Source organism: Fistularia commersonii, chromosome 30 (assembly GCF_037954325.1).
Source record: "Fistularia commersonii isolate RoL2024-O1a breed Wild chromosome 30, RoL_Fcom_v1.0, whole genome shotgun sequence".
Classification (NCBI taxonomy): Eukaryota; Metazoa; Chordata; class Actinopteri; order Syngnathiformes; family Fistulariidae; genus Fistularia; species Fistularia commersonii.
The window spans coordinates 5,728,031-5,755,447 of record NC_141313.1 but is presented as its reverse complement, the minus strand read 5'-3'; the positions used below and the strand labels follow the sequence as shown (position 1 = coordinate 5,755,447).

The 27,417-nt window shown below is 41.0% G+C and overlaps 2 protein-coding genes across 3 annotated transcripts in view; one reads left to right on the top strand and one right to left on the bottom strand.

Annotated features, from left to right (window-relative positions):
• Positions 1-15,761, bottom strand: part of pag1 (phosphoprotein membrane anchor with glycosphingolipid microdomains 1) — a 55,024-nt gene extending 39,263 nt beyond the window's left edge. The window contains exon 1 of one of the 2 annotated variants that reach the window (XM_086178194.1): positions 15,479-15,761. The gene's annotated coding sequence lies outside the window, so the exon portion shown is untranslated. The remainder of the gene's footprint in view (positions 1-15,478) is intronic. The other variant, XM_086178195.1, reaches the window with a different exon arrangement.
• Positions 15,762-23,605: 7,844 nt separating this feature from the next.
• mrpl53 (mitochondrial ribosomal protein L53) lies at positions 23,606-26,995 on the top strand. Its single transcript, XM_086178060.1, has 3 exons — positions 23,606-23,701; positions 25,780-25,892; positions 26,802-26,995. The coding sequence occupies exons 1-3, from the start codon at positions 23,607-23,609 to the stop codon at positions 26,918-26,920; spliced, it is 327 nt and encodes a 108-aa protein (XP_086034186.1). The 5' UTR covers position 23,606; the 3' UTR covers positions 26,921-26,995.
• The last annotated feature ends 422 nt before the right edge of the window (positions 26,996-27,417 follow it).

Below are 27,417 nucleotides of genomic sequence, written 5' to 3'. Positions count from 1 at the left end.
TTGAAACAACCACACAGTTGCTCTTGCACGTGGGAACAATCTGAGAATTTGTTCATATGGAGCGAGGGAGTGAGAAAGGGTTGCAAGTGGTCACTCGGAGCGCATGCCGAGTGGCGGGCAGTCAGTAGGAGGCCAGTCAAGCGTCACGTTAGCTGGGAGATGCCCTTTCGTTCACACAGATCACAATAATTTTTTCTTTTTGACTTTTTTTTGGGGGGGGGGGGGGGGGGGGGGTGGCAATCGTCTTTAGAACCGAACATTCCTGGTTCAATTGTCCCGAGTGAGACACTGAACCCCTAACTGCTCCCCTGGCGCTGGTGGACAGCAGCCTACTGCTCGTGGTCCATCCATGATGGGTTCATTGCAGAGTTCCCCCACGGGGATTAAGAATAAGAACAACTTTATTTATCCCGAAGGAAATTATTGTGCCAGAGTTTCAAGTAAAACATGACAATAATAAATAAAAGTAGGAAATTGCATAAACAGTAAAAAAAAAAAAAAAAGAGAGGGGGAATAAGAAATAGAAATAAAACTATACAGTATCAAAGTCAAGGCTATAAAGTATATAAAGGACAAGTGTAATAAAGTGTATTAAAGGATAAATTATTATTATTATTTTACAAATTTCTGTTCAGCTGCATTCTTTTGTGTACACATACCAGGCGATTCTTCTGAGACACGCGCCGCTCACTTCATTTGCGCTTGAATTTAGCTTTGTTTCGAGTTAAAACACACTGAGGTTAGATTTGTGATGTAACATGACCTCGGGGAAAGCAGAAATTTATATAAATGTTAATTGCCTCTGCTCACATTAAAAAAAGTCAATTTAAAGCAGCAGGCGTGACAATGGTTAAAGTTGGTGTCATGGATGATCAGGACGTGAAACTGTAAATGCAGATTCACTCACGTGGGTATTTAGAATTTAGAGAATCTCGTTTCAATCACCTGATCTGATCAGGAACCAACCAGTTTTGCAAACAGTCGGCCAAAAACCAGAGGCTGTTTGTTGGCAGTCAGCTTCTGCAAACTGATAGAAAACAGAGCGGAGCCTCGACCGGCGTAATCGCGACTCCCGGTTTGTAAAATTCCAGCTTCTCAATTTTTCCCCGCTGATGAAGCAGGTGGTTTAAATCAGGGCTATCGGAACGCGTTCCTCGGTTGCGACCGTTTATGTTGATGGCTGCGTATCAAAGTCACCTCTCATTTTGAACAGCGTGACCCGAACGTGAACTCGGGAGCGGAGCTCCCATGACATTTACACACGCTCTCACTAATGGTTCGCACGAGGACAAAGAATTTAACAGCATGTTTTTCTCGAAGGGGATAAAAACCGACCACCTTCTGCAGAAGACTTATGCTTATAAGTTACAACACATTGTGAAACCTTGACGCCAACACAAGCTTTGCAGTTGAGGGAATATTTGTTTTGATGTGCGTAACTACTTCGAAGTTCTCTCTGATTCTCCAAGAGAAATTTTGAATTTTGTTTTCTTTCTGTTCCTCAGCCACTGAGAAAATACTGACCTGTGACTCGGAACTTTCGAGCACCACCCATCCGAACAATGAAGTGTGTTTTTCGTGTGAGGCGGCGCGAGAACATTTATCATAGTTCATCGCAAACGCTGCCATTAATGTCGCAGCTCTGAGCCCCCCGAATGCCCTGCCTGCCCTTACCACCACCACCACCACCACCACTCTACTTATGGGATATTTCTACTTCAACAGCTGTTCAGTGTATTTTCCCACTTCAGGACTTGGAACTTTCCCGTTTCCCACTTACCCATGAATTCTCCATCGTTTATAATGCTTGACAGTTTATGGTTTTTCAGGCGATGTTATTCTTTCTTTCTTCTCTGACCGTACAGCAAATGGGATGCCCAGAAGGCTTAGCATTAAATCGTGAAACCTTTCCAAGGTTTAATCGAAGCAAAGAATTTCCAAGGTCTGTTATGTCTGGCAAAACAGCATTAAGAAGGTCTGATTACAACTTGGAATTCCTGCTGTCACTTCCTAGTCCGTCTGTGTGTTGTTGTAGGCCCCGGTCCCCTGAATTCCACCTCTTATTTTCTCTCTTCCTCCTGTCTTCATTCCCATTCCATTTCTCTATCCAAGAGCTCCAGCGTTTAGTCAAACACAAATCTCTGAGATTAAACAACTGTTTCAACCGATGGGGATGAATTCATGATGATTTGGCGATAACGTGACTGAAATTCTGAAACATTCATATCCGAAATCAGTTATCCCACCCTCTTAAGGAGATGCCACCTCAGACTGTTTTGAGTGGATTGTGAAACAGGGTGTCAACCAGAACTTTGACAGCCTTAGAAATCTGTCTCCACCCTTTTTTCATTTCCCCCCTGGCCTCTCGTCTGATATTTTCTTACTACCTCTTCTCACTCCCCGTCTTCACTTCTAAATCTTATCCTTTCTTAAACTTTATCATCCCCTGACCATGTCGGGGGCCCCGAGCATTCAAGTGCTCAGGGGTCTGGATCCGGTTCAAAATCTCTTTATGTCATCGCTCGCTGGTGCTCGGCAGAGCGCCCTGCTGCGAGGGGGATGCATTTGTTTTTTCAAGCTCCGGCATCTCTCTTTTTTTAAAAAAAAAAAAAAGGTCCACACAGCTCCAGCACTGCACAGTAAATCACTTTGATCTTCCCCTCCTTCTTTGCTTCCTCTTATAAAAACTTCTCCTCCTGCAGCCTGAAGAAAAGGTGCGGCTTCTGAAAAACCCAACTTGGGTGTTTGAGCTCGGTCTGCATTTTTTCGAATGGCCGCTTGTCCTTTTCACAATCTCACTGAACCGTGAGAAAAGCGATTTGAAGTAAAAGGACCATTTAACCGAGCTGAGGGATATAAGTCTGGGTCCGACTGAAGCTGGTGACCCTTGATATTTCAGAGATACAATCATCAGTTATTCTTGTATAATGTCATTGATGAATTTTGCTTTACAGCAAAACGGATAGCCACTGCAGTTTCCTAGAACTATTAAAAAATTCAGGAGTCTGACATAAATGTCTTCGTAATTGACAGTTCTGGCCCAATAACCATGATCTCATTGGCTCGACAGACTAATTTAATTGGCAACTAAAATGGTGGCCAATGAAATTTGGCTTGTACATTACCTCTGAATATGTATGTAATGCTAATGCATGCTTTGGATTTGGACTGCAAATTATAAATCTTTTGCAAGGAGAAGATCCGTATATGGTATTCACTTCGCAAGATGGCATTTTTTTTTGGTACACTGGGATGGAGAACTTTACCAAATAAAATCCTGTCCATGTGATATGGCATTGTAGATTTGTTTGCATCCTGACACGGATCCTTAACGGTGTTAAAACATCTTGTTTTTCTGCTCTTTACTAATCTTTGCAAATGAATTGTAACTCCTTTTTTTCACCTCTGAGCAAAGTCCCAGAGTTTTCAAGATCTCAAAGGGAAATGGGCATTGAGTCACTTCAAAAATCACCATGACTGGATGAAGTATTAAAAAGGAGATCAAACAAATATCAGAGATGCTTTTTAAACCCCGGCAAATGGCTTTTGAACGCAACTCACCGAGGTTGATGACACAAATTATTGCAGCATTAACAGATTAAAGTTTTCATTCTTGCAAGGACGAACATTTTTAGGATGGCAAACTTGCCCGGTCCGTTAACCTTTCAGTGGGGAGTCTAAGAAAAACATCGGGGGCCGACGGTCCAGGGCTGAAAGGCCCCTTGCTTACCTCAACAATCCGCTCTTTGTTCATCCACTTGGCTCAAACATCTTTTACTCACATTCTATGTACTCATTCATTCAGAGTCTTGCTCTTTATCATTCTTTCTCTGTTTCTTTCTTTTCCCTTTCCTCCTTTAGGTTTTTTTTTTGCCATTGTCTACCCATTGACAGCGAAGCATATGCACCAGCGGCTTGCCGACACAAACAACCAACCCATTCAACCACCCCAGACGGGGCAGGAGGGCGGCAGGTGGATGATGGAGGGAGGGAAAATAGGAGGCGAGGAAAGTGCATGTCCAGGGTGGCTTGCAAATAAATGCATGTAACTCCCGCCTTTCATCGAACTCAACATGTGCAAACACTGAAATGGCTTTCACTGCATCCTTTTCCGAGCTTCCCTACAATTCCCACGTTGTTTCTTTCAGACTCCAGCGCACAAACAAGCACTGTCTCCTTCTCCTGTTTTCCTGAAGCGGGACACATCATGCTCTCTGATGACATATTGCCCTATAGTCCATTAAATATACTGTCCCAACCTTAAACAGCAATCCGACTTAAGCAAATTACACAAAGGAAAGTGGATAAATGTACCCTGTAATTTCCTCCGTACCAGTCACATAAAAGCTTCAATCATCATAAGTGCTGAGAGCAAGAGTCAAATCTAGTTGAAGCCATCCAAACAAGAGCAGCCTTGCAATAATTCCTGAAAATATATTAAGGAAGTTACTTTAACTTTAATTCTTTTGTGCTTCCGCTTAATCCTTCTGTGTTGATCACTTCCTGTATTATGTTCTCGCTCTGTCTGCAGATTTTATGACACTCTGCCCTCGTCTGGCCTCGAGTTTTTGACGGTTGTGTCACAGGTACAAAGTCGAGTTTGGCCTTTGGTCTGCAGTCTTTTCTCGTTTCCTCGTCTTTACTCAGAAGAAAGAGATTTCGTATTACTTTCTCATCAGTTAACATTTTTGCAGAAAACAATTCTTATTTTTTAACTTTATTTTTCAAACTTTTGGTATGTTAACAGATGCGTTGCACTCTGTTGTCTGTAGCCTTTTCTTATTTTCCTTTTCTTACATAAAACTTATTAAAAACAGACTATCGTCTCTTTTCTGCTCCTTTGACAGTTGATTAATTTGTGGAATGCTTGTACAACTCACATAACTGCCTAACCTTCAATTAAGTTTGCTCTTTTGTATTTTTTCGTGTCTGTTTACGTTGACACTACTTTCCCTCCGTAAAATTCAGAACGTCTCCTGGCTCACTGCCTCCACGCTGTGACCTGTTCAACAACCTGGCAGCTGATTCTATCATTACGTGTGTCACTGAAGATCGTCACTGTAATTTTCCCCTGCCTTCATGTCTGATCCTGTATCAACGTAATGTCTGATGTTTCCTGCCGTGTGACAGTGGTATCTTGTGAATCCATTTTCACACATTCACACACAGCAGCAAAGATTATAGATTTACGAAACCAAGATTAAATGGCAAATAATTTATTCTGGCTATCCATCAACTACCCCACTTGGATTTCCAACGGTTATCATTTCATTACTAACCTAAACAGACTACGGCACAAACATTTTGTTGGCACATCACCTGGTGAGTCGAGAAACTATAGGGAAAAACTGTTTAAAAAGCCAACATAATGCACTATGTGATTTGTACTTTTGAATTTCATCACAGGCTCAGTCACAGCAAAGCACGTAGCCACACTTTGTTTGCCCATGGCTTATATTAATACACCGGTGCGTACAGATAACGGGGGCATTTCCTATTATGAGCCTGCTTAGGGAAAGGGAAGAGGGAGGTGAGCTTTAATTGTAAGCAGGGCAGATTGTTTGTGTGTGTGTGTGTGTGTGTGTGTGTGTGTTCTACTGGTCCTGCTTAGCATGGATCTGAGTGGCAATGATGCAGACATTATGAACAAATCTGGGCTGTAAGAGAGAGTCGGCCAGGGTTAGAACACACATGGGGAGGGCAGGGAATGGAAAGAAGATAAATGAGAATGACCAAAGAGGAGGAGGATGGGGAATGAGGACAAGATGAATACCACAGAGAGATAGAGGTTCCCACTAATCTACACATCATTTTCCATAGCTTTTCCAGAATGAGAGAGGAAAAAAAACTCTCCTTTCCTCCTACTACTACAACTGTGTTCCCTCTCTAATTTTCCAGCTATTTTCTATTATTGTCAGGGTATTTTTAATATCGATGCCCTGCTATCTATTCCCTTTGCCCCGACATTTTTATAACATTCTTAATAATTCAGGTGAAATTGTAAGTCTCACAGTTCTCCGTCAGATAACAAATTAAACATTTTTGACAAGCGTAAACAACAGGCATCGTGACCTGAATCACTAAAAACCCAGAGAAATCATTTTCCAGGGCATTGAGCTCTTCCTCTCACTTTCCATATGCTTTCAAGACTGTTTCAAGACTGTTTCATTCTGCAAGAAGTATAGCAACTCTTTGGAGGAACACACAGACGGAGGGAGGAGGTTTATTTGGCGGTTGTGGTCTCACACACACACACATACACACATATACGCACACACACACGGGGGCATGTGGGGGCGTGGTGCTGGAGGTACAGCAATTTTGGAACCTAACATTCCAAAGAACATCTTCCTTGTGTGTCGAAGTGTTTTTGAGCAAGACACTGAACCCCCCCCGGCGCTGGTCGACGGCAGCCTAATTGCAGACAACAAATTTCCCCACAGGGATTAATAAGGGATAGATTATTATTACACACACTCACACACCCCGCAATGTAAACATACATTCTTATTATACAAAATAAATCCAAACAGCAACACAAGCATTGTTCTCTGTTGTCTTGTGTAGAACCCTAATAACCTCCATTCAAGTTTATTTTGGACCTAACCACATGACTAACAGCTGAACCCGCAAACTAAAAAAAAACTCTGATGGCATTTCATTTTTCCAGGGCCCTGTATCACGAAATCACGGAGAACGATTGGCAGGGTAACTTCAGGCTCATCTGAGGACAACGCCTGAACAGGGGAGGGTTTATGAGATCAGCAGCTATGAAATCAAGTGTCTTCTGACCGATCGGTCCCTCCACCGCTCTTTCAACAGTTTTTGCAGCCCAGAGTAACAACAATACTGAGGTGCAAGATATGTGTAACAAAGTGGCAGATAAAAAAAAAAACAGACAAAAAAAACCACAACATATAGATTATACTGAATACATCGGACACCGCATGCAGAACTGCATTCCAATGGTGTGTGTGTGTGTGTGTGTGTGTGTGTGTGTGTGTGTGTGTGTGTGTGTGTGTGTGTGTGTGTGTGTACCTTTCCTGCAGTGTTGTGGCCAGCCAAGTGTGAGATGAGGATCCTCCCCTTGGGTGACATTATAGCATCCTATCCCTGCAGTGCGTGTGCCTGCATGTGTGTATGTGCGTGCACGCTCGCCGCATCGGTTCCACTTCACAACGAGGAGAAGGGACACATTATACATGTTCTGTTCGCTCACCCATGTCTTCCTCATATTCCCTCATCTCACACCCACTGCGTATATCATCAGTCCATTAAATGGTCATGGTATCAGCTGTTATCACTAACATTATGTTTCAGGCAACGGGGCAAACTCCAACTCAAAGTAGGACAAAATTTGCATATTGTAAAAGGAGGCAAAACCACCACTGGCTTCGCAACGACTCGTGGTGAAAGGAAACTTGGAAATTAAAAAACAAAACTAAATTGTATGTCAGAAGTGGCTTGAGCACAAAAAAAAAAACACCTGATTGGTTCATGGAGAAATTGTATTTACCTTTCTTCAGATTCAGGTCGGTTTAAAGCTCTTCCTTTGGTTGTCGCCATTGGCGATGGTGTTGTGTTGAACTACACTGATAAAAAGACACTCTTCGGTCACTCTTTTAAATGTGAGCCCTGACATCGGCCGCCCGGCAACGAACAAGAGCAGCCCTTTATGAAGTCCATCCAGTGTGTCAACAAAGCATCTTTTACTGGACCTTCACTCCATATACGCACAATTTGATTTAATGTTATCTGTAGTCATAATAAGCATGTTGACTGGAGGGCATCTGGTACTTGAACTGCAGCAGGGAGATTAGTCACCGACTACCTCAATTATATGCTCCCAATGACAAATAATAATAGCTATGTAATGAACCGATAAGATCCAACTCCATGCTATTTCCTACCTGACACACACTTTTAACAAGGTACACCAACATCTATCCCCACAAATTAAACCACCGTTCCTGTACTGTAGACCCCTCCACTTCTTCTACAGAAAGGATTTGGAAATGTGTCCCTTCCTTGCTTCTTGGCATCACTCCATATGGAAAACATGAAGCCACAGGGCCAGCAGAAGCAGCTCCTGACACCAGGGATTGAGCGTTCCAACACAACAGGACAGGCGGACATAAAATCGGCATTCGTGAGCATGATCGATGTTCGCTGGGTCCTGTGGTACCAATCCGAGCGCGTTTTCGCCAAACCGATTTCCGCTTAACGCACAAAACATCATCAAGAGGTCATAATAAAGCAGCGTTTAACCTGTAAGCTGCAAAACATACAGGCAGTCTGCAATTATGACTATAAGGAGGAGAAGGTAGCTTGCTTTCAGTAAGGACTGAGTGGGATTCTTGTTTGGAGCTGGCGTTGTAGTGCGAAACACGCACTAATGAAACGTTAAATGCCAAAGAAAGTGATTTAGTGTTCACGGATCAGTGGTTCCTAGATAAGCTGGAACAATCACTGTTGAGCCCGACATTTAATTTAACATTTAATTTAGTCAGAAAATACTCAAGGCGGCCCTATTCCCGCTTGAAACTTTACTTAGCACAAAAACAATACACCGCATTTGAACCACCATTGTTTGAAGTACCAAAAAATAGAAAAAAAATATCAAACATTGCGGCATGAAAGCCCAGTAATGTTTCACTATGTAATTTCAGCATGACTTAGCCACTGCCACAAAAGTATAAATATTCACAGCGGTGTAGGACTATGGCTCTGGTTTTGGAGTCCACATTAAAGCGATACAAAAATATAAATCAACTCTGAGTCAAGCTGATGGAGCTTCATCCAGCTTGACGTCAAGGCACTGAGCTTCGTAACATACAGGTTGAGGGTAGATGTCGAACCGTGCACCACCGGACCACGTGTCATGTACTGTTACTTAACTCCGTTAAATAACTATGAACTAACTTCGTTAATGACTCTGTTTGTATTTGCGTTGCAGCCATCTTTCATGCCTCTGAAAATAAAAACAGCACAAATCTTATCAGCCGATGTCCAATCACTTCTCTGCAGTTCATCCTCTAAATATGAAACGGGGTTCGTGAAATGAGATTTAGAGAGCGACTTGTTTCAGCAGATCCATCTTCATGACAGCCAAGCCAACTCTATCCGCAGATGAAGATGCTCTCTCACGCGCCGCTCGGACTCCGACGTCACGGGGGCGGTAAGAAACGACTTGTGCTATCCAGAACTCTTGGGAAGGAGGACTCTGATTTCCTATTAGTGCCCCTCAGGAAATCTTATTTAATCACATCCGCAGTGTTTACGTGCACTGAGCCCGGCAGCCTCTCCCGCCGCCCCACTTCGCTGCCCCCCCTTAAACAGAAGGGGCTCATTTTGTGCAATGGCAGGCAGGGCGTGCGTGCGTGCGTGCGTGCAACAGAAATACACAGCGGCAGAACAGTGGAGCACACGCTGAAGACAGCCTTTTATCCGACAGAAAATTGCTGAGGGCCATTTTGGGTTGATAACAGTGCTGTATGTATGAAAAAACAAGACTAAACAATAGTGTAATGTGTGTAACTGCAAACTGGCAGTGGCAAGTAGGCGAGAAGTCCTCCTCTGTGGGAGTAGTTATCGTATCATGTGTTAATCCCTGTTTGCTGTGTGAGATTTTTCGTTTTGTATTCCTGAGATCGGTTTCATCTTTTGTTTTGGTTTGCGTGTGTGTGTGTGTGTGTGTTGATGTATCCAACCACTGTACATCAGGACAAACAAGTCTGACAGATACGACATGTGACAGGTCGCTTGCAAACACACCCCCTCGAGATCTGGCATTCCAACGCTTGACATGCTTAAATAATGAGCTCAGCTGCTTCGCATCTCAGAGGTTTGGATTTGCAATTAAATGTGAAAAACACACGCGGTACGAAGTCATTCTGGGAGGACATGTGAGAAAAAAAAATTGGTAGCACATTGAAATTGAAAATGTCACTTTTAAATTACAGACACCTGACACAACATCACTGATCTAACCTTCATAGCACGTCTTTCCAATCACGTGCAGGAACTAAAAACTCTTTTCGGGCAGTTTCATGACTATTCCATGGAACTGGTTATTAATTTCTAGCTCATTTCCAGTTATTGTAGGAATGACCTTCTCCTATTTTCAGAAAAATATTGCTATTTTTAAGTTATTCAACATGTTTTTGAGGGTGTATTGTTGCCAACGCTCTATCGTGCCTATGACGATTACAACTAGCAGGTGAAGAATTAAATTTCTTTAACAAGCTAGTTAAAGAATTGCCAACAAAATCCAAAAACAAAAACAAAATCCAAAAACGAAAACAAAAATCCGAAGCTCTTTACAGACAATGATGTATTTGGATGCCGGTAATACAATTAGATATCGTGATTTAAATAAAGTAAGAAAATAAACTTGCACTTAACTAGGTTTAGGCCTGGTACTATTGTAGAGGCTACAAACATGGACAGGAAATAGAGCGGTTGCCAAGGGAGACAGGCCTGAAAAAGGTTCTGAAACTATATCTAACACTAACAAAAATATACAACACCAATCATCACAAGTACAAAATTTTCCATCTGAATGGAGAGACTTTCTAAAAGACACAATCAATCACTGATTAACTGGTGAATTATTTAACCTTCCTGCTCAGTGGGTATCCAGTTCCTGACTTAAATAAGCCGACGAGTGTTTTCTAATTTTAGTCAAGTGTGACAATCCGCCACAAAATGAGTCTTTGGCATCTATCAAGTACCCTATTTGAAAACTGCGCCCTCCCACGTGAAGACGTGATTTGAGTCCCGGTGACCGCCACAATCGGGTCCTCCAAATGTCCAAGGAGCACCCTTCACGCCGAAGAGAACAAATGAAAAATCAATTCTCATGGGGACCAGGGAGCCCGAGAGGAGCACCGCCGATAATGCAACTGATGCTTGAACGATCAATATCCTCTTTTTATTATCAGAATCATTCCCTCATTTTTTATCCCCCCTCATCTGTCATGCCCTCTATCTAATAGCTTTTTTCCTTGCCCCGTTCCCTACTTCACCCTCTGATTGAATTACTGCTCCTCTGTCTCATTTGTCACTCCGAGCCCTCTAATCTTTACGCGCAGAAGACGTTTTCAGCAGCCATCTCTAATTCAGCTGGAGTGAAGAGAAGCGCATCTAATGACCGGCGGCCTTTTAATACGACATACTTCATATAGCAAGATTACGCATTAAAGATAGCGGAGAAATTAAACGGCGGTGGGAAATCTAAAAGATGCAAATATGTGCTTAAATCATACGGCGATGTTTAGCACAGTCATTACTCTGGTATTCAGATGTGGATTTAAAAGAGAAGCATAATGAAAAGGAAGAAGCGGCCGGGCAATGCTTGTAAAAGCGTGCAAACACGGGTTCACTGGGGCGCTTTCGGCCTTCAACTGACAATCAGCTGATTCAGACACGGAGCCAGTGATATGCCCCGCTCTTGCATCACTTGATCCTCAGCGGCAAACGGCATTAACTACAAGCACACACTCACGCTGTCACACACTTCTTTCTTTTTCATTCAGATTGGCATATTTTGCACCTTCTCTGCACCCACGGTGTTGCCAAACTGCCACAGGTGCGCACGTAATGTGAGAATCCTTTGAGTCATCACGGTAGACATATTCCGTCCATCTGTTTGCGACAGTGTCGTCGCTTTTAAATCACCGTCACTGCTGTCGCCCAACTAAACACTGACATAGCCTGAGGCAGATCAACTGTTACCCCTGAGAGCTGTGTTGATTAACCTGTTTCTTTATTGCTATATTAGGCTAGTAGGGGTGTCAAAAAGTTTGGGGGTCATTTAACTGTGATGGGTGACTTAAGAGAGGACTGTTAGGAATCGCTTTCAAACAGCGATAACTACAGGTAGCTATCAATTTGTCACTGGTGATTCCTTTTTTGTTATGGGTGAATATGCGGGAAATAAGTGCAAGGGCAAAAAATCTGGTGGAAAAAGTCACTCAGAATGAGCACAAATTTGTCCAAAAATATCAATGATCAGCTGTAAATTTATGAGAAATAACCTTGATTTTTTTTCACGTAAAAGAAATTACCCAAGCTCAGAAGGAAATGATGAGGGTCAAAAGACCTGCAATTATTCTGAGGTTCAGGACCTGAAAAGATTGTGATTGTATTACAGGGAAGTGGTCCTCTTCAAACAAGGAGTTTCAGCAGGCGATACTAAATCATTGATAGCTTTTTTTTTTCCATTAAAAGAAGTTACGTGCTGAAATGCTATTTTTTTTTGGTTCACACTCGGATTAACAGCTAAAGTCCATATCAATTTGGTATCCTGGATTTAGCGCTGGATTAGTATTTATTATTAATGTTACAGGGCTCTGAGCAGAACTCTTTCAAGGCCCATCGGACCTTTATTACACTTAATTCAAGGGAACATAAATTCATCCGGTCGTTCCACAGTTTTTATACTTTAACCCAGAGCCCAGACAACAAGACCTTTTATCAGTTTGTATTCCTCACTCACTCACTGCTGCAAAATGCAACTGTGATGCAGGTGCGGACCAAAACCTGCACGCTCCACCCGAGTTACTGTGAAAGATCAATACTCAGGGTCTGTGTAATGATACAATATTACCAGGCAATAAATCCTCCCCCCCACCCCCAAGCCTTAATGTCCAATAAATCAGTGAAACCTCAATAATATCCCCTCCAAGCCGACCAATTACATTTAGTGCCCATAACTTCTTCATTACCAAACAATAATAGAGGGAAATCCTCACTTTGCAACAACGGCTATTCCATTTAATTCTTCCTCCTCCCCGACGGGTCAGTGTCAGACGGACGGGACTTGTTTGCCTTCCTGTGACAGGAGCTGGATTCCTTCTCGTTTGAGCCTAAGTGAGTGTAAAATGGGAGTGTGGGCCGCTAAACGACATCCCGACAACCTGTAATGAAACTCCACTTGTGATGCAGCATCTACGGGCCCTTCACGGCGGCAGCGCGGCATTCTGACACGTTCCGACTGCGAGCAGAAAATAACAGACAGCTGGCAACTTCGTGTCTGAATACCAACGCTAATGCATTCTACAAAGTCGTGTTACCACGAAGGCCAGGATGTCAAACCTACCATCAAGGTTGAAGTGATATATGACCTAGCGGTTTCATTTTAGGGAGATTTACTGAAGGGGATCACCTTCTTTTTTTTTTTTTTTTTTTTACAATATGTCTTGTTTACACTGTGTTAAGACAACAGAAACATACTGCAGGTCTGCTTTTCAATATCAGTATCCTCGTTCCCCATATCTTTGGACACAATTAAGTGATTTGTTGATGAAAAGTAGATCAGACCAAACAGTAGAATATTAGATATATAATATAATAAGATACTTTTCCACTGATATATTGCTACAGCTCTAATGGGAATTACTCTGTAGCTTCACACACAGTCCAAATGATGGTCAGGAGGACGATCTGAGGAGACGATAAATGTTAGCGAATATGTGAAAGCTCAAGTTCACCCTCAACTTTCAATGAGACTCTTGCTTTCTTCCTGAACTGGTCTGACCCATCAACTGACAGAGGGTGGGGGGGCTTTAACGAAGTTCAATGTGCTTTTTGCTGAAGTAAAAGGCGTGCCTGCCTCAGGGTTCTAGTCAACTGCTCCTATTCAAATACACACACACACGCACACACGCACACACACACACACACACATCCAAGGGGGTGGGGGGGGGGGGGACTTTTTGATGGCAATTGTCTCTGGATGCCTGTGTGTTTGTGAGAAGACTCCTGGAGGGGGGCGGAAAGAGGAAATTCTTGTTTACAATCGCAGGGAAGGACGGTGCTAGAAATGTGCCTTGTGTGTGTGTGTGTCTGTGTATATATATATATATATATATATATATATATATATATATATATATATTTGTGTGTGTGTGTGTGTGTGTGTACTTTGCTCCAAGCAGGCTGAGAAAAAGCTGTGCTCACACTGGTGTCAATGAGTGCAGTGCTATTTATGCATGTATGAGAACATCCCCATCACAACCATCCACTGAGAAAAGTGAAACACTGACGACGGCTGTTGGGGTGGGTGTGCATGAGGTGCGCTAGTGTGTCTTCAGCCGGAGGGGGGCCTAGATCTCACAAGCCAAACTCCACTTTTATCAAAATGCCTTAAAACTCTCTGACACGATAGCACTATCACACTCACCTCAGCTTTGACATGAGTCATTTGAGCAGTCAGGGTATGATTTTGGTTGAATGTTATGTGACTTATTTGCACACTTTCCTATAGGAGGACATTTCTTGTTAATTTGCCAAAAAAAGGCAGGTTTGGGATTATTCCTTGCAATTTCTTTTTTCAAAAATATCTTGCCATACATAAATCAAAATAATTCACTCTCCGTGAAAAATTTGATGTACACGATACTGCTGTGTATCTCAGGTTTCTATATTGTAAATCCATGTCCCTTTTACACTATATTTACTATGCATAGATATTATATGCAAAAATTACAATTGTACTATGCTGACCAAAATCTTTGAGTTGGACAAAATAAGACATTACCCAAATATTCCCACTTGCTTCAATGGCCAATTAGGTGGAAGGAATGATTGTATCGTTTTTAAACGAAAACTTTTTGAAATTTTTTGTCCATACATCCTTATGTTTCAGGTTTTTAACAGAGTATCAAATTTTCAATAAATTCTTTGCAGCTGTGTTGAACTTCTAGTGGTTGATATTTGTTTGCAGGTTTTGTTTTCTTTTTTTGTATTAAGATCTGACAACATTTGGAGGGTCATGTCATGTAAAAAAAATGGGCTGATTTGTGTGTTTTTTTTATGGCTACCGATTATCTCATTGCATTTGTGTGGTCATTATATTTCTGCAAGATTGTGTCAAACATCTAGTGGTTGATTTTTTTGTATAAAGTTTTTGTTTTCTTAATTCATTTTTGTATCAAGATCTGACAACATTGGAAGGTCATATCATGTAAAAAAATGGGCTGATTTGTGTGCTGTTGTTTTTTTATTTCTACCAATTACCTCATTGCATTTGTGTGGTCATTATATCTCTACAAGCACAACTGTATTGTTAATTTTGGAGGAGAAATGACGATCTAGGTCTGGATTTTTAATATATTCATAAATACATTGAATATATAGTGGTCTGATAAGTCTAGCAGGTCTTGTGTGACAATCAGTACTACATTGAGGTTCGAATAAGGTGAGTCTTTACAGGCTGAGGGGAAAGAAAGGAGAAGAACTTGAATCTAAAAAGCTGCAGCGACGGATGCGACGGCTGCAGAGCCGCAGCCGCGACGGTCACGCCGGCGTGCAACGCTCCGCAGCCTTTTTTTCCCCCCCAATCAGCAGGAAACAGACAGGCAACAAGTCCGCGCATTGGGGCAAGTTTCACACGCACGCGGACGTACACGGAGGCAAAACCAACGAGCCAACTTTTTTTTTTTCCCCCCCGAAGATGCGAAGGTGCAGCACTTACCTCAAAGAGCGCCTGTCCGGAGAGAGCAGCGGGCCGGGGGGGAAGAGAGGGGCGGGAGAGAGGTGGGTGGGGGGGTGGGTGGTGGTGGGGGGGCTCCCCTGCTTAAAAAATAAAATAAAAGTATTCGATCCGGTTCAGCGCGTCTTGAGCCCCCGCATGGAAGAGGTGGAGGCGGGGGGGGGCGGCGTCGGGTGCGGAGGTTGCGGGCGGCGGCGCGGCTCCGTCTTCAACCTGCGCGCATTGGCGAACGTGGTTGAACCGCGGGAGCTGCTCGGCTCAGTCTGCCGCTTCTGCGCTCCGCCAGGCAGGGCAGGCAGGCAGGACGCCGCGGGAAGGAGGAGGAGGGGAGGGGGTTTGCCGAGCAGCCGCGCAAAGCCTCACGGATCTTGTAGTCTATGGCTGTGAGAGCGCTGGTGCGCCGTCGATCCCGTTTATTTACAGTGGAAATGAATGGGATTCATCGTGGGTGCCCACACTTTTTCCTCTTGTGGGCTACTTTTCAAATGACCATGTGAAAATGATGCACTAAAAATGCTGAATATGTATTTACTTGTATATCTACTGAGTATACTTAACAATAACAATAAATGTTGATGGATCTTGCATAACTGCATGAATAAGAATAAGAATAAGAATAAGAATAAGAATAAGAATAAGAATAAGAATAAGAATAAGAATAAGAACAACTTTTTTTATCCCAAAGAAAATTGTTGTGCCAGAGTTACAAGAAAAGAAGAAAAATATAAAAATAAAAAATGATAGTTGAAAATTGTAAAAACATTAAAAGGGGGGATTCTTCTTCTCCTTTCGGCTTTTCCCTTCAGGGGTCGCCACAGCGAATCAACTTTCCCCATCTAACCCTATTCTCCGTATCCTCCTCTCTCACAAATAAACTATTAAGTGTCTTAAGTAACAAGTGAAAACTATAAAGTGTCTTAAGGTCTTAAGTAACAAGTGAAAGATAAGGAGTGCACAAGAGTATGAAAAAATATTGTACATGTAGCTGTTATGAAGTATTGCACAGTTATGAAGATATATACAGATAAATTGTTACAATTTACTGTAAGTGGGTGAGATTTGTTCTTCTTGTTTTTAATGTTTAAGATTTTAAGATTCCCTTATGGCACACTACAACAGAGTACTTTTTTGGTAAATCCCTTATTCTGATGACTTGAATGGAGTCAGCAGCATAGTTGAAGTTAATTGTGAGAAAAATGACTGCTGTCCTGACAGCTGGGATTTGAGTTCCTTCAGCTTTCTCCTTTTCAACTCACTTTTCGGAGGGAAGTCGCTGCTGTAGTTTCTATGAACGGTCTGAACTTGCCTCTCCACATTTCCCCTTTTCGGTGGCACACTGGCAGATGAGGCAAACTTACTTTGAAAATGACACCGTAAAAAAGGCTACCTCCCATTCTGTATGGAAGTGACAGGTTTTAGTCTTTTTACTTTGTCCAGCTCCCCCACTCATTTTTATACACATAAGTTTAGAAGACAGCTAGCTAACTCACTAGCTTGCCAGAACGCGCCGTTAAAACATGCGCTGTGTCGCCTGTGTCAGAAAAGGTCAGATTGAACAGACCGACTTTCAGTCAAGTGACAAATATCATAGTGAAGATGATAGGCTGACGTCTACGTTTTAATGTCATGCGATCTACCCACACTACTTTTGCGATCGGCCGGTAGATCGCGATCGACATATTGAGCACACCTGATTTACCCCAGTGATTTTTAACCTTGCTGGAGGTACTGAACCCCAACCAGTTTCATATGCACATGCACCAACACCCTTTTTTATAGGAAAAATAAAATGTTTTTTTTTTCAAATTCAAGCCATAAGTGTATGTTTTACTAGTGCACAAAATGAACCTTACATCAACATCACTGTGTTCAATGAACAAAACATGATTTTCGCACAAAAATAAAACATAATAATGAATAGGAAAGAATAAGGAAGTGTTCCCTTAGTTTTGCGGGTAATTGACTTGAATTGCTCAACTTGGCGTTGCAAATCATGCAGTTAGGACGCTAACTTCCATCACGTTCCATTATACATGGAATCCATATTGAACATATTCGTCCGACCACTTTCTTTTTTTGTTCGACGTAATTAGTATGAGGGGATTATAATACTAGGAAAGAAATTCACACAACATACCATCAACACAGTCACAAGTTGACTACTGAGCGCACCAAAATCCCTGCAGCACAGAAAGGGAATTAGATGAGTCGGGTGTGTATCTCGACCTCTACCAAACCCCTGAGACTGACTCACCAAACCCAGGTTAAGAACCACTGATTTACAACAAAAAGGGTTGTGAACTTGTAGAAGAAATACAAAAAAAAAGAAAAAAAGAACATGAATAATAATAACAATAAAATGTTGAAATCTACATGTCGTGGCAACTGGACCTGCATTTCTGAGCCTCTGAGCCTCTCAGATGAGGGGTGAAGAAATTCAAATCCAGTTGCTATGGCAAAAAGATTTTGGCAAGAATTCACCATAACCTGGATGACTAAGAACCTCCACAGACAATAGCAATAATACATTTTATTTAAGGCGCCTCACTCAATACTCAAGAACATTGTATATATATATATATATATATATATATATATATACACACACAAAATATAGATTTAAGAGAACATAGAAATAAACAGAATAAAAGTAACAAAGTTGTTAAAGTAAAAAAAAAGAAAAAGTTGGCGTCAGATGGAATAGGCCACTTTAAACAGATATTATCACTGATGATTATTATTAGGGCTCACTGTTACATCTGAGTTCAGCGCATTCCTCTGCGGCATCTCTTTCCCAACCATGACCGCAGAGGTAGAAAGACCAACCACCAACACTTCATTAATAGTGCGATTCAACTTCATCGGGTGCTTGGCCCTTTATCACAACATAACCTCAGCTGGAGCAAGAGGTTGTTTTCCTCCTTTAGTCACCCGGCGGCTCATATAGGGCTTGGTGTTGTATTTCCTGTTGCACACCTGAGACATGCTGCAATTACGTTTCGCTGCATGGGCCACGTTTAAGTGAGGGAGGTACAGTGTTGGAGGGGGCCCTGACTGGGTAGGATGTAACCGATATCCCGGCAACATTTTAGCGGACTAGCCGAAAAAAAAGCACAACTGTATTATTAAAGCTTTTACTTTGCACCTTTTGTATCTTTTTAAACATATTTTGACCTAGCGAGATGATCTTGTTCAAAGTCTGGGTCAAGACCGCGCTCTAGTCAAAGCCAATGGAAGTTTGACTGGCAAAAGTGTGACATCATCGCCGTCGAGAATTTTAACTACTTAGGGTCAGCAGTCCAGAACAATGGTGAGTGTGGAAAAGAGGTGAAGAAATGGGTTCAAGCAGGTTGGATCGACTGGAAAAAAAAGTGTCAGGGGTTATGCATGATATAAAAGTATTAGCCATAATGAAAGGGGAGATGTAAAAGACAGTGGTGAGACAAGTGATGGTGTACAGCAGCATTAAGGAAAGACAGGAAGCAGAGATGAAGATGTTGAGGTTTTCTTTGGAAGGATTGATAGGGGCAGGAATGAGTCCATCAGAGAGGCAGTACACGTTAGACATTTTGGACATAAGGACAGAGGCCAGACTTAGATGGTCTGGTCATGTACAGATGAGGGATAGTGAATATATTAATAGAAGGATGCTGAGGTGAGAACTGCATGGCAGAGGGTCGAGAGCCTACCTTGGCATTTTACAGCCCGTGGGCCACATCTGGCCCGTTTTGCTATTTTATCTGGCCCACCAATGTATTTTCTTTGAATATTCAACAAGTATTTTCAATCAATATTGAATTTAGAAACTTATTTTGGAAAACTTAGTTTTTCCTTTTGTTTAATTTAATATGGATAATTACGTACAAAATAATGTTGGTACATTTATATGATTTTAAAGTTGAAATAAAATGCCAAAAATTTTAAATATCTAAATAGGAATTTTCATTTTGTTCAATTTTACATGATACCTAGTTGGCCCATCCATAATAATTACATAAGAAATGTGGCCCGCCGGCCCATATAATTACCCAGGCCTGGTCTGGAGGAAGACCAAAAAGATTCATGGATGTAAGGTAAGAGGACATGAAATGAATTGAGAGAAGAGAAAAGCTGAAAGGCAAAGAAGAAGATGTGACTGGTACCTATACCGTTGGCAGAGCCCCAAAAGAGCCTTTATCAATACTTCGAAAAACACTGTACATGCATACACATATACACAGACCCTGCTTTAGACCTACTTGTCAAGAGCATGGGCCTGTTGCCATGGTAATAATTGTGCTGGTAAAGTTATGAAGCAGCTCAAAATACTATTGAATAACCTGGTGATAAAACACGGAGTCTCTCCGATCTGGTTCATTCATTTACCGGCCACACAATAAATAATAGAAGTTACGCAGTTCACTGTGAGCAGCTCTCTTTTTTTTAACTTCCTTCAGTCTTATTATATTATCTATAATCCCCTGGTAATTTAAGGGGAGCCTCTGAAACCAAAGCACAAATTTCAGTATTTCTTGCCCTTACTTCTTCTGTTATCCTTAACTGCTCAGTGTAATGGATTTTCTCTGTAACAGTAAATATAGTATATTTCCCAAGAAACCTCTTGCTTTCTCACGCGCAGACTATTATGGTGTTGTACGGTTATAAGGCTGAGCTGCAGGGTGTGAGTAACGGATGTGACATCAACTGTGAAATACGGCAGTGAGAAATATGAATCATATGTAGTTGGTTTTACTGTGATAACTGGCTGGTTCAATTCATTTATTTTCATGTTAACAGTATCAAGATTGACCTTAAGTTAATGAGAATAGCTGTGCAAACATGTTGCTGTTCAATGTGTGTGGTATCTATAACATCAGGGAACACAACTGCTTCAGCCTGTGTCAGACCTTGACTGAGGAGAGGATGTGACAACGTGATCAATGATCTAACACGCTAGAACACTGTTTTATTTCTGAGTAATATATTTTGAACCTAGTTTCACCATCACTGCATCCACAAATATTCACTGAATGCTATCAGTAAGCATCCTTGTTGATTCCAGATAACCATGATGAATATATGACTCAAGAGCAAATGGGATGATGTCATCTTAAAATCTTCATAGGAAAATTGATATCTTAAGGGCTTCTGTAATAAAAGAAGTAGAGTTGACCAAATTATCGATCATAAGTATTTACTGTATATGTGACTGTATATGTATGTTTTTGTCTGTTAATTATTTAAAGATCATTTGTTTTGTTTTGTTTTTCTGTTTAATTTGTTGTTTTTTTTTGGCCATTCATACCACATTCAGTAAATGTGGTATGCTGTCAAACTCACCTGATTGTTTTCCAAGATATGAGAAAATACTGTGGAGGAAGTGAACACAGTGTAATGTGAAGTGTAAAGTTAAAAGAAATTAGGAAAAAATGAATAAATAAAATTCAATCAATAGTTTGACTAAAAAAATCAGGAAGAGAGGTGTTCAAAAATGTGGCTACAATTTCTGACAGATCAACAACAGGCTAAACAATGAAAGGATAAGCTTATAATTACCTCTCAAATTCGCTAAGAATTAGTAAGCAGTTAAAATGACCATGAAAGCAGTTAAAGAACTAGAGAAAAATCCATTACTGAAATTATATTTTCAAAGCTCAGATCATGGATGCGCTGAAGCTTAGTACATTTGTTTAGTGAATCCAACATTTGATACTGCATACTTAAGCAGGTTTTGAGATATATATCAAAACCAAAATTTTATAATTGCAGTATTATTTTTTCCTGTCAACCCCTGCCCTGCTTGTAAGAATGACATTCTTGCAGCCAGCAGCAGACAAAATGAACATCCTCAAGCCTGGCGTTTCCTTGAGAGACAATCTCACAATGAAAAGTAGATTTCATAACATCTTATTGTGCTGGCAGAGACCTTGATAGATTAAATCCTGCACTGAGACAATACCTCTCTTTTCTTTGAGGCTAGCCATCCCCTGGAGTATTCATTGTTTCACACACTGTGCACTCCCCAACCTGCCAATGCCTGGAAATACAGTATGATTCCTAAGCAACTGTGTGTGTGTGTGTGTGTGTTAAGGTGGGTGTGTCTAGGAAATGCTTGCGCCTCTCGGTAGCTTTGTGCTTCTAAATTTAGGGCCCCCGTGTCTCCAGTGTCCGACTGGGTCAATTTGACTCAGGATTCAGGAAAGAGACTTAAGGCGTGCTGGAGTTGGGGCGGTGAACAGGAGTTTGGCTTTGCTGATACTGAAGTGACACATTAGTTCAACGCGGGCCTTGAAAACACAGTGAGGCTATAAATACACTGCTACGATTCGCTAAACAGGGGTCAAGGAAGTGCAAACACAATGTGCAAGTTTTGCACATGAGTAGGTAAGTTAATAAGTATGCAGTGTTCTCTTCCTGTCTGTTGGATGGTCAATCAAAACAAGGCGTGTGGACATGGACACACACACACACGCGCACACAAATGACCTCCAAAACCTAACTATTGAGAAAATGTATTGCTGCAACTGCTGGCACAAAATTAAATAAGTAAGAGATAAATGCGGCCTCAAGTTAACTCATCAAAATGGAGACATGTTGGAGCACTGCGGGCCTAAATCATGCCACAATTCAAGGTGACAAGTGCTAGCCCAGGGAAAATTTTGTCCCCGAGTCGTTTTTATTTGCTGACAGACATTTGACCTTTTTCATCTGCTGAGTGGAGGCTGCAGTAGTCGGGGACCGTTTCCAAATCGGCTTGTCTATTTGATTATGAGATGTGCCTGTTTGATTGTCTATTTGAAGAGCGTCACCCCCTTTATTGACTTAACGCCTGACAGACCCCCACCCGACTCCTTCTTTCCTAACGTAATTCTCTTCTGTGACATTGCATGTCAGACGATTACAGGAGGGTGCCGCAGTCACTTTCCCGAGTTGCTTCAATGTGTCATGTCATGTCATTGTGACAGAGCTAATTGTGCTTTGTTAAAAAAATTACCATGGCTATTTCAAGGCTATTAAAGACTGCTGTCACAATGTTAGACGTCATTAACGGTGGGGTTCACCATCTGGAGAAGCCCTAGTGGCAAAATGGGAAATAAGAACAACCAGCCCACCTGCAGTTGATGCTGATGCTTCCTCCCAATAGCTGAGGTCCCTGAAGTGGGGACTGACACAGATGTGGGAGGGTTGCAGGATCATTTCCAGAGAGGAAAGTAAAGTTCGAAATTACATTAAAAAGAATACTTCAGCCGTTACTGATAAAATTGAGAAAACGCACCACAGTTGGAATTCATTTTTTGTTACTTTTCAGTTTATTATTTTTTACTTTTGAATAAATCACTATTATCGGTAATATCGGTTATGTTGTCAATTACTTTACATTTTCACAATTGATTTACGGTTGTTATTATTATTTTTAGGAAGAAAACATCCAAAATCTCACATTTCCCCTGATTAAAAGAGTCTTTTGTGTCTTTCATCCTCTGTGACGGAAATGTGAGAAAATTGATGCATTGCTCACCAAAATCACTGACATTTTAAAGACCAATCTAAAAATCAATAGTGAAATTAAATATCTTTAAACAGTAGCCTTAGTTTACACTCTTATGTTGTATTTATAAGTTGCCTTGATGTCAAAGACAATACAATTTTACTTGACTTTCCCAAATTTAAAAGGAAAAGGTCGATCTTGGTCTAAATAAAATACAAAAACACTGTGCTGTTATCAGATTTCTATACTACATCCGTTCAGCTTCTCTATCTGGTATCGTTTAGATAACAAATGTAATTGTATTTCACTTCACTGCATCAGTCTGAAAGGATCCACATCTTTCAAAAACTTTTGTTGCGCTCTTAAAAGTGACATCATTGCAGTGTACTACTGAACCACCTGTCTGTCATGCGACTATCGACCTTATCCAAACCTTCTTTTGGTCAGATGAGAGGGTAACATTTCCCAGGCCCCACAATCCAGTCCACTTTCCCTGATCCAACTCCTCTAAAAGAACTACAAGCTACATGTCAGAGAAACTTATGACGCCCAACTGTCATTCTTGTCGTCTGGCGCCATCTAGTGGTCACATCGAAAAACACCTGAGCATTGCAGTCGAGGTTAAAGGTCATCTCAGAAAAGATGGCGGCTCCCACTAAATCGACCGTGGTGTTAAAAGCTGTGAAGAAAATAGCGATTCAATTCAGTCCGTTCGGCTCGAACGTCCGGTCAACGCGGTAAGACGTGTCTGTTTTGTTGGTTTGCGAGATATTTTTTTCCTGCAATGTTAAGAAAAGTTGTAATTTATAAATGAGCAGCTGATACTGATCATGCTAGCATTCGCATCAGTCACCAGTGTTAGTCTTGTCCTACGTGGTGTAAACACATAAACCTGAAGCCCCGTTGTATCATACAGTTTACGTACAATATCGCATCGATTTAATGAATAGTTGAAAAGTCGTGCAATCCTGCAAAACTAATACCTATAATTAATCAAGTCTTGGATTAAACTATATGAGACATTTTGTGGTTTATTATGGATGTGATGGGAACTAGGACGCCAGTATAAAATCAGACAATATCAACATAAGGAGGCCAAACCAGAAGGAAGTTGATTTAAGGACTCACTCAATTCACGTTATGACTCATGGAGATTTCCCGTCCTGTTTTCTTCATTTGCTTGTGGCACAGGTTATTTGACAGGCTGGGATTTTTAATTGATTGATTTCTGATAAGCACTGCCCTCACACAGCTGACAATGGACACAGGCCTCTAGTGTCCTGTTAAAAGGAAAAAAGAAATAAAATCATCATCTAGAGGAACAATAAGGCATAAAACCTTCTGTGGAGGATGTAATCAAAAATAAATGGGAGCAGATACTATTCTTATGTATTATTTGGTCAATTTTACTTATAATTTAGGAATGTGCATAACCAGTCGAACCTAACTAGTGTTATTACATTTATCACCTTGAATGTTGAAAAGATTTTTGTAATGTAGCAAAAGTAGCATTTGGTCTGGTGGTGATACATGTGGAGAAATACAGTATAGTAGTAACTGGTAGTCGGAGAAGTCTCACACTGTGTCCACTGTTCTGCAGGAACAGAAAAGTATTGTAGTAACGATCTAAAGATCCCCTGTAGGGAATAAAACATTAGGAAGAAGTTATCTGAAAATGAATCATTTGAAAGAAATCACTGAAAATAAATAGCACAGTATTTGGCATTAGGAAAAGCGTACTCTGGTCGAGACAAATTGACGGGTCTGCATTTAGGGCCAAAAATCTTAGCAGAATCGCCTCTGTGTAAAAAGGCAGTGGATCCAGCGACCAACTCAGTCATTGGTCATCTCACCCCCATCTCTACAATAATTTCCACAGCTTTCTGGTGTTAACTGTATTTTCATTTTTCAATAAACTGCTTTACATTACTGCAGAGACAATAGATGAATTGATACACATTTAAAAATCTTGAAACATCAATTTTGTAAAAAAGAGGAAAATGTATACATTTTTTGGCAATTTCTCACATTTTCATTGAACTTCTTGCAGATTTCCTCATCACTTCCAAGTGACTTTTTTAATGTATATAGTTTATAAATGTATTAATTTCGTCATTTACAAAAACATACCTAAACTAAGATTTGCTCAGCCATGAGACACAAGTTTGAGGGATTTTAAATGAAATAACAAAGACCGAACAAATCACTGAAAGGTTTGATTAAAACCACAGGAGAGGTTGTTGGGGTTTCCCGTCACTTTAGAATAGTTTTAAAAACACAGTGCGTGTTAATTTCGATCGGCCTGTAGAAAACTGAGGCGAAGTGATTCAGTTAATGTGCAAATCAGTTCTCGATTATCGGTCGACCACCACTTTCACTGGTTTCCTATCTAAGCGTGCCAGCTGGAGCCAGTTATCCAGATATGTGCCTCGCTGCATTTTACTAACATCCATCCCCCCCACACCCCCAGGCAAAGTGACAGGGCAAAGGCAGCGGTAGATGGTCCTGTTTGTGCACCATGTTTCTGAACCCACACCTTAGATGAAGGTTCAATGAGGTTGTAAAAAAAAACTTCAAAGAAATAACTCAAGATGTTCTACCTGGCTTAAACATGACTAGTTTACTGTCACTCACCCTGGAAGAGTTTATTTTTGTCATCCAGCAACAGATGTCTTCAGAGTGCAGTTGTGAGTAACTGAAGCAAAGACTGTAGTTCCTCAACCTGCAAGGTCTCCAGGCTGTACAGATGTACAACTTAAACTATCACCGCTGTGCAGGCACAATATTAGGGTTTTGAAATGTTGCTGCTCTGCAGGGAGTTCCTGGCCAAGGTGGGTTCAGAGAAGGCCCGAGCCACCAACATGAACTGCGAGGTGATTCCTGTGGTGAAACATGACCATTGTGAACCTGTCGTGGACATCACTTATGGTAAAAATTCACATGACTAAAAACTTTTTCAACAAAAGCATATAAACGGATGTAGTGATCATGGCTCGTCTTGTTTATTTTCCAAGAAAGATTCGGTGGACTTTTTTTCTGACAAATTCTGTGGAATAACTGATTTTATCTGCAATTTGACTTTACTGCAGAGTAATCTTGGCTTTTTTGGGGTGTAAGTTGCATTTATATAAGATTAGGGGCTTAATTTCACATTTTTGTCGCTAGTACTATGAACAATTACAGAGACAATATCTGTCTCTGTCAGTATCTGGAAGGTCAATGGTTTTTACTGAATACATGATCACGCAAATATCCCACTTACCTGTGCTTCTAAGTTTATTCATGCTTTTATAAACTTCAAATAGGGTTCTTTTAGTGTCCTAGAAAATCTGAAAAAAAGAATGGCGATTTTTCAATCATGGCAAACTCTTAGATGACAAAAGAGAAAGCAAAATGTCCTTGAAAAATGGTGTTGTCCAGGGAAAGTATTCATGCATTACTTTTGATTCTGATCAGAGCTTATTTTTAAAAGAGCTTCTCTAAAAGAGCACAGTTAAGTTCAAATAGTAATATGGAGTTTAAAATAGTTTTGTTTATTCAGTATTCGACAAAACTGAATATATAAGGCCTCTTTGACAATTTGAAGTTGCTCAGCAGATATTTTAGATAATTTCTCACAGATTCATTGGTCATTTCTGTCTTTATACGGTTTCTGTTTAAATTGCTAGATGATGTTCCGAGACAAGATGTCACTGAGTCTCAGGTCAGCCCTCCATTGTGTCATACTTGACTTATTGTTCAAACTGACCCTTTACCCGATTGTTACTTTTAGCCTCAGTACTGAGATCAGCCACTGAGGTCTCACAAGTCTTATTAATGTCCATTCTTCCTCCTCAGTGGACGGCGAGCGGCTGGTGATGAAGGGTGCCAACCTGACGAGCACTGAGATGCTGAGCGCCTTTCAGTCACGCTGCACAGCCAAGGACCCGCAGGCAAAGGTCACGGCGAAAAAATGACCGCCTGTTTCTTCAACTGATCTGATACTGGATTTGTTTATTTGTATATAATTTGTTTATAATAAAAAAAATACCATTAAATTCTCTTTGTTCTGTTGTGAGTTAATTACCTTGAACAAGATGCGATAATCTAAAGGGCCCGTTTTATGCACAAATCCTGACATAAACCCTTCAGATTACAGCTTTTATTCAGTCAGTATATACTATATAGTTTAAAAAGAGGCATTAAAATGATAATTAAAATGCCTTAATTAAAATGGATGTGCTGTGATCACTGCGGGGTCATGATGATTCATTGCATAATGTGCTATTTTCCTCATAATAGAGACCGTTCCAGCATTTGAGAGAACATTATGCAAGCTCCAACCTTTGACACAGCAGGCATTAATGTAATTTGGCATTGTGTTATAGATGCAGACCCAGAGAAAAAACTTCCGCCGACTCACTGACAACTGAAATCCTGCCCTCTGTACACACTTTCTGTTTATTCCATTTTC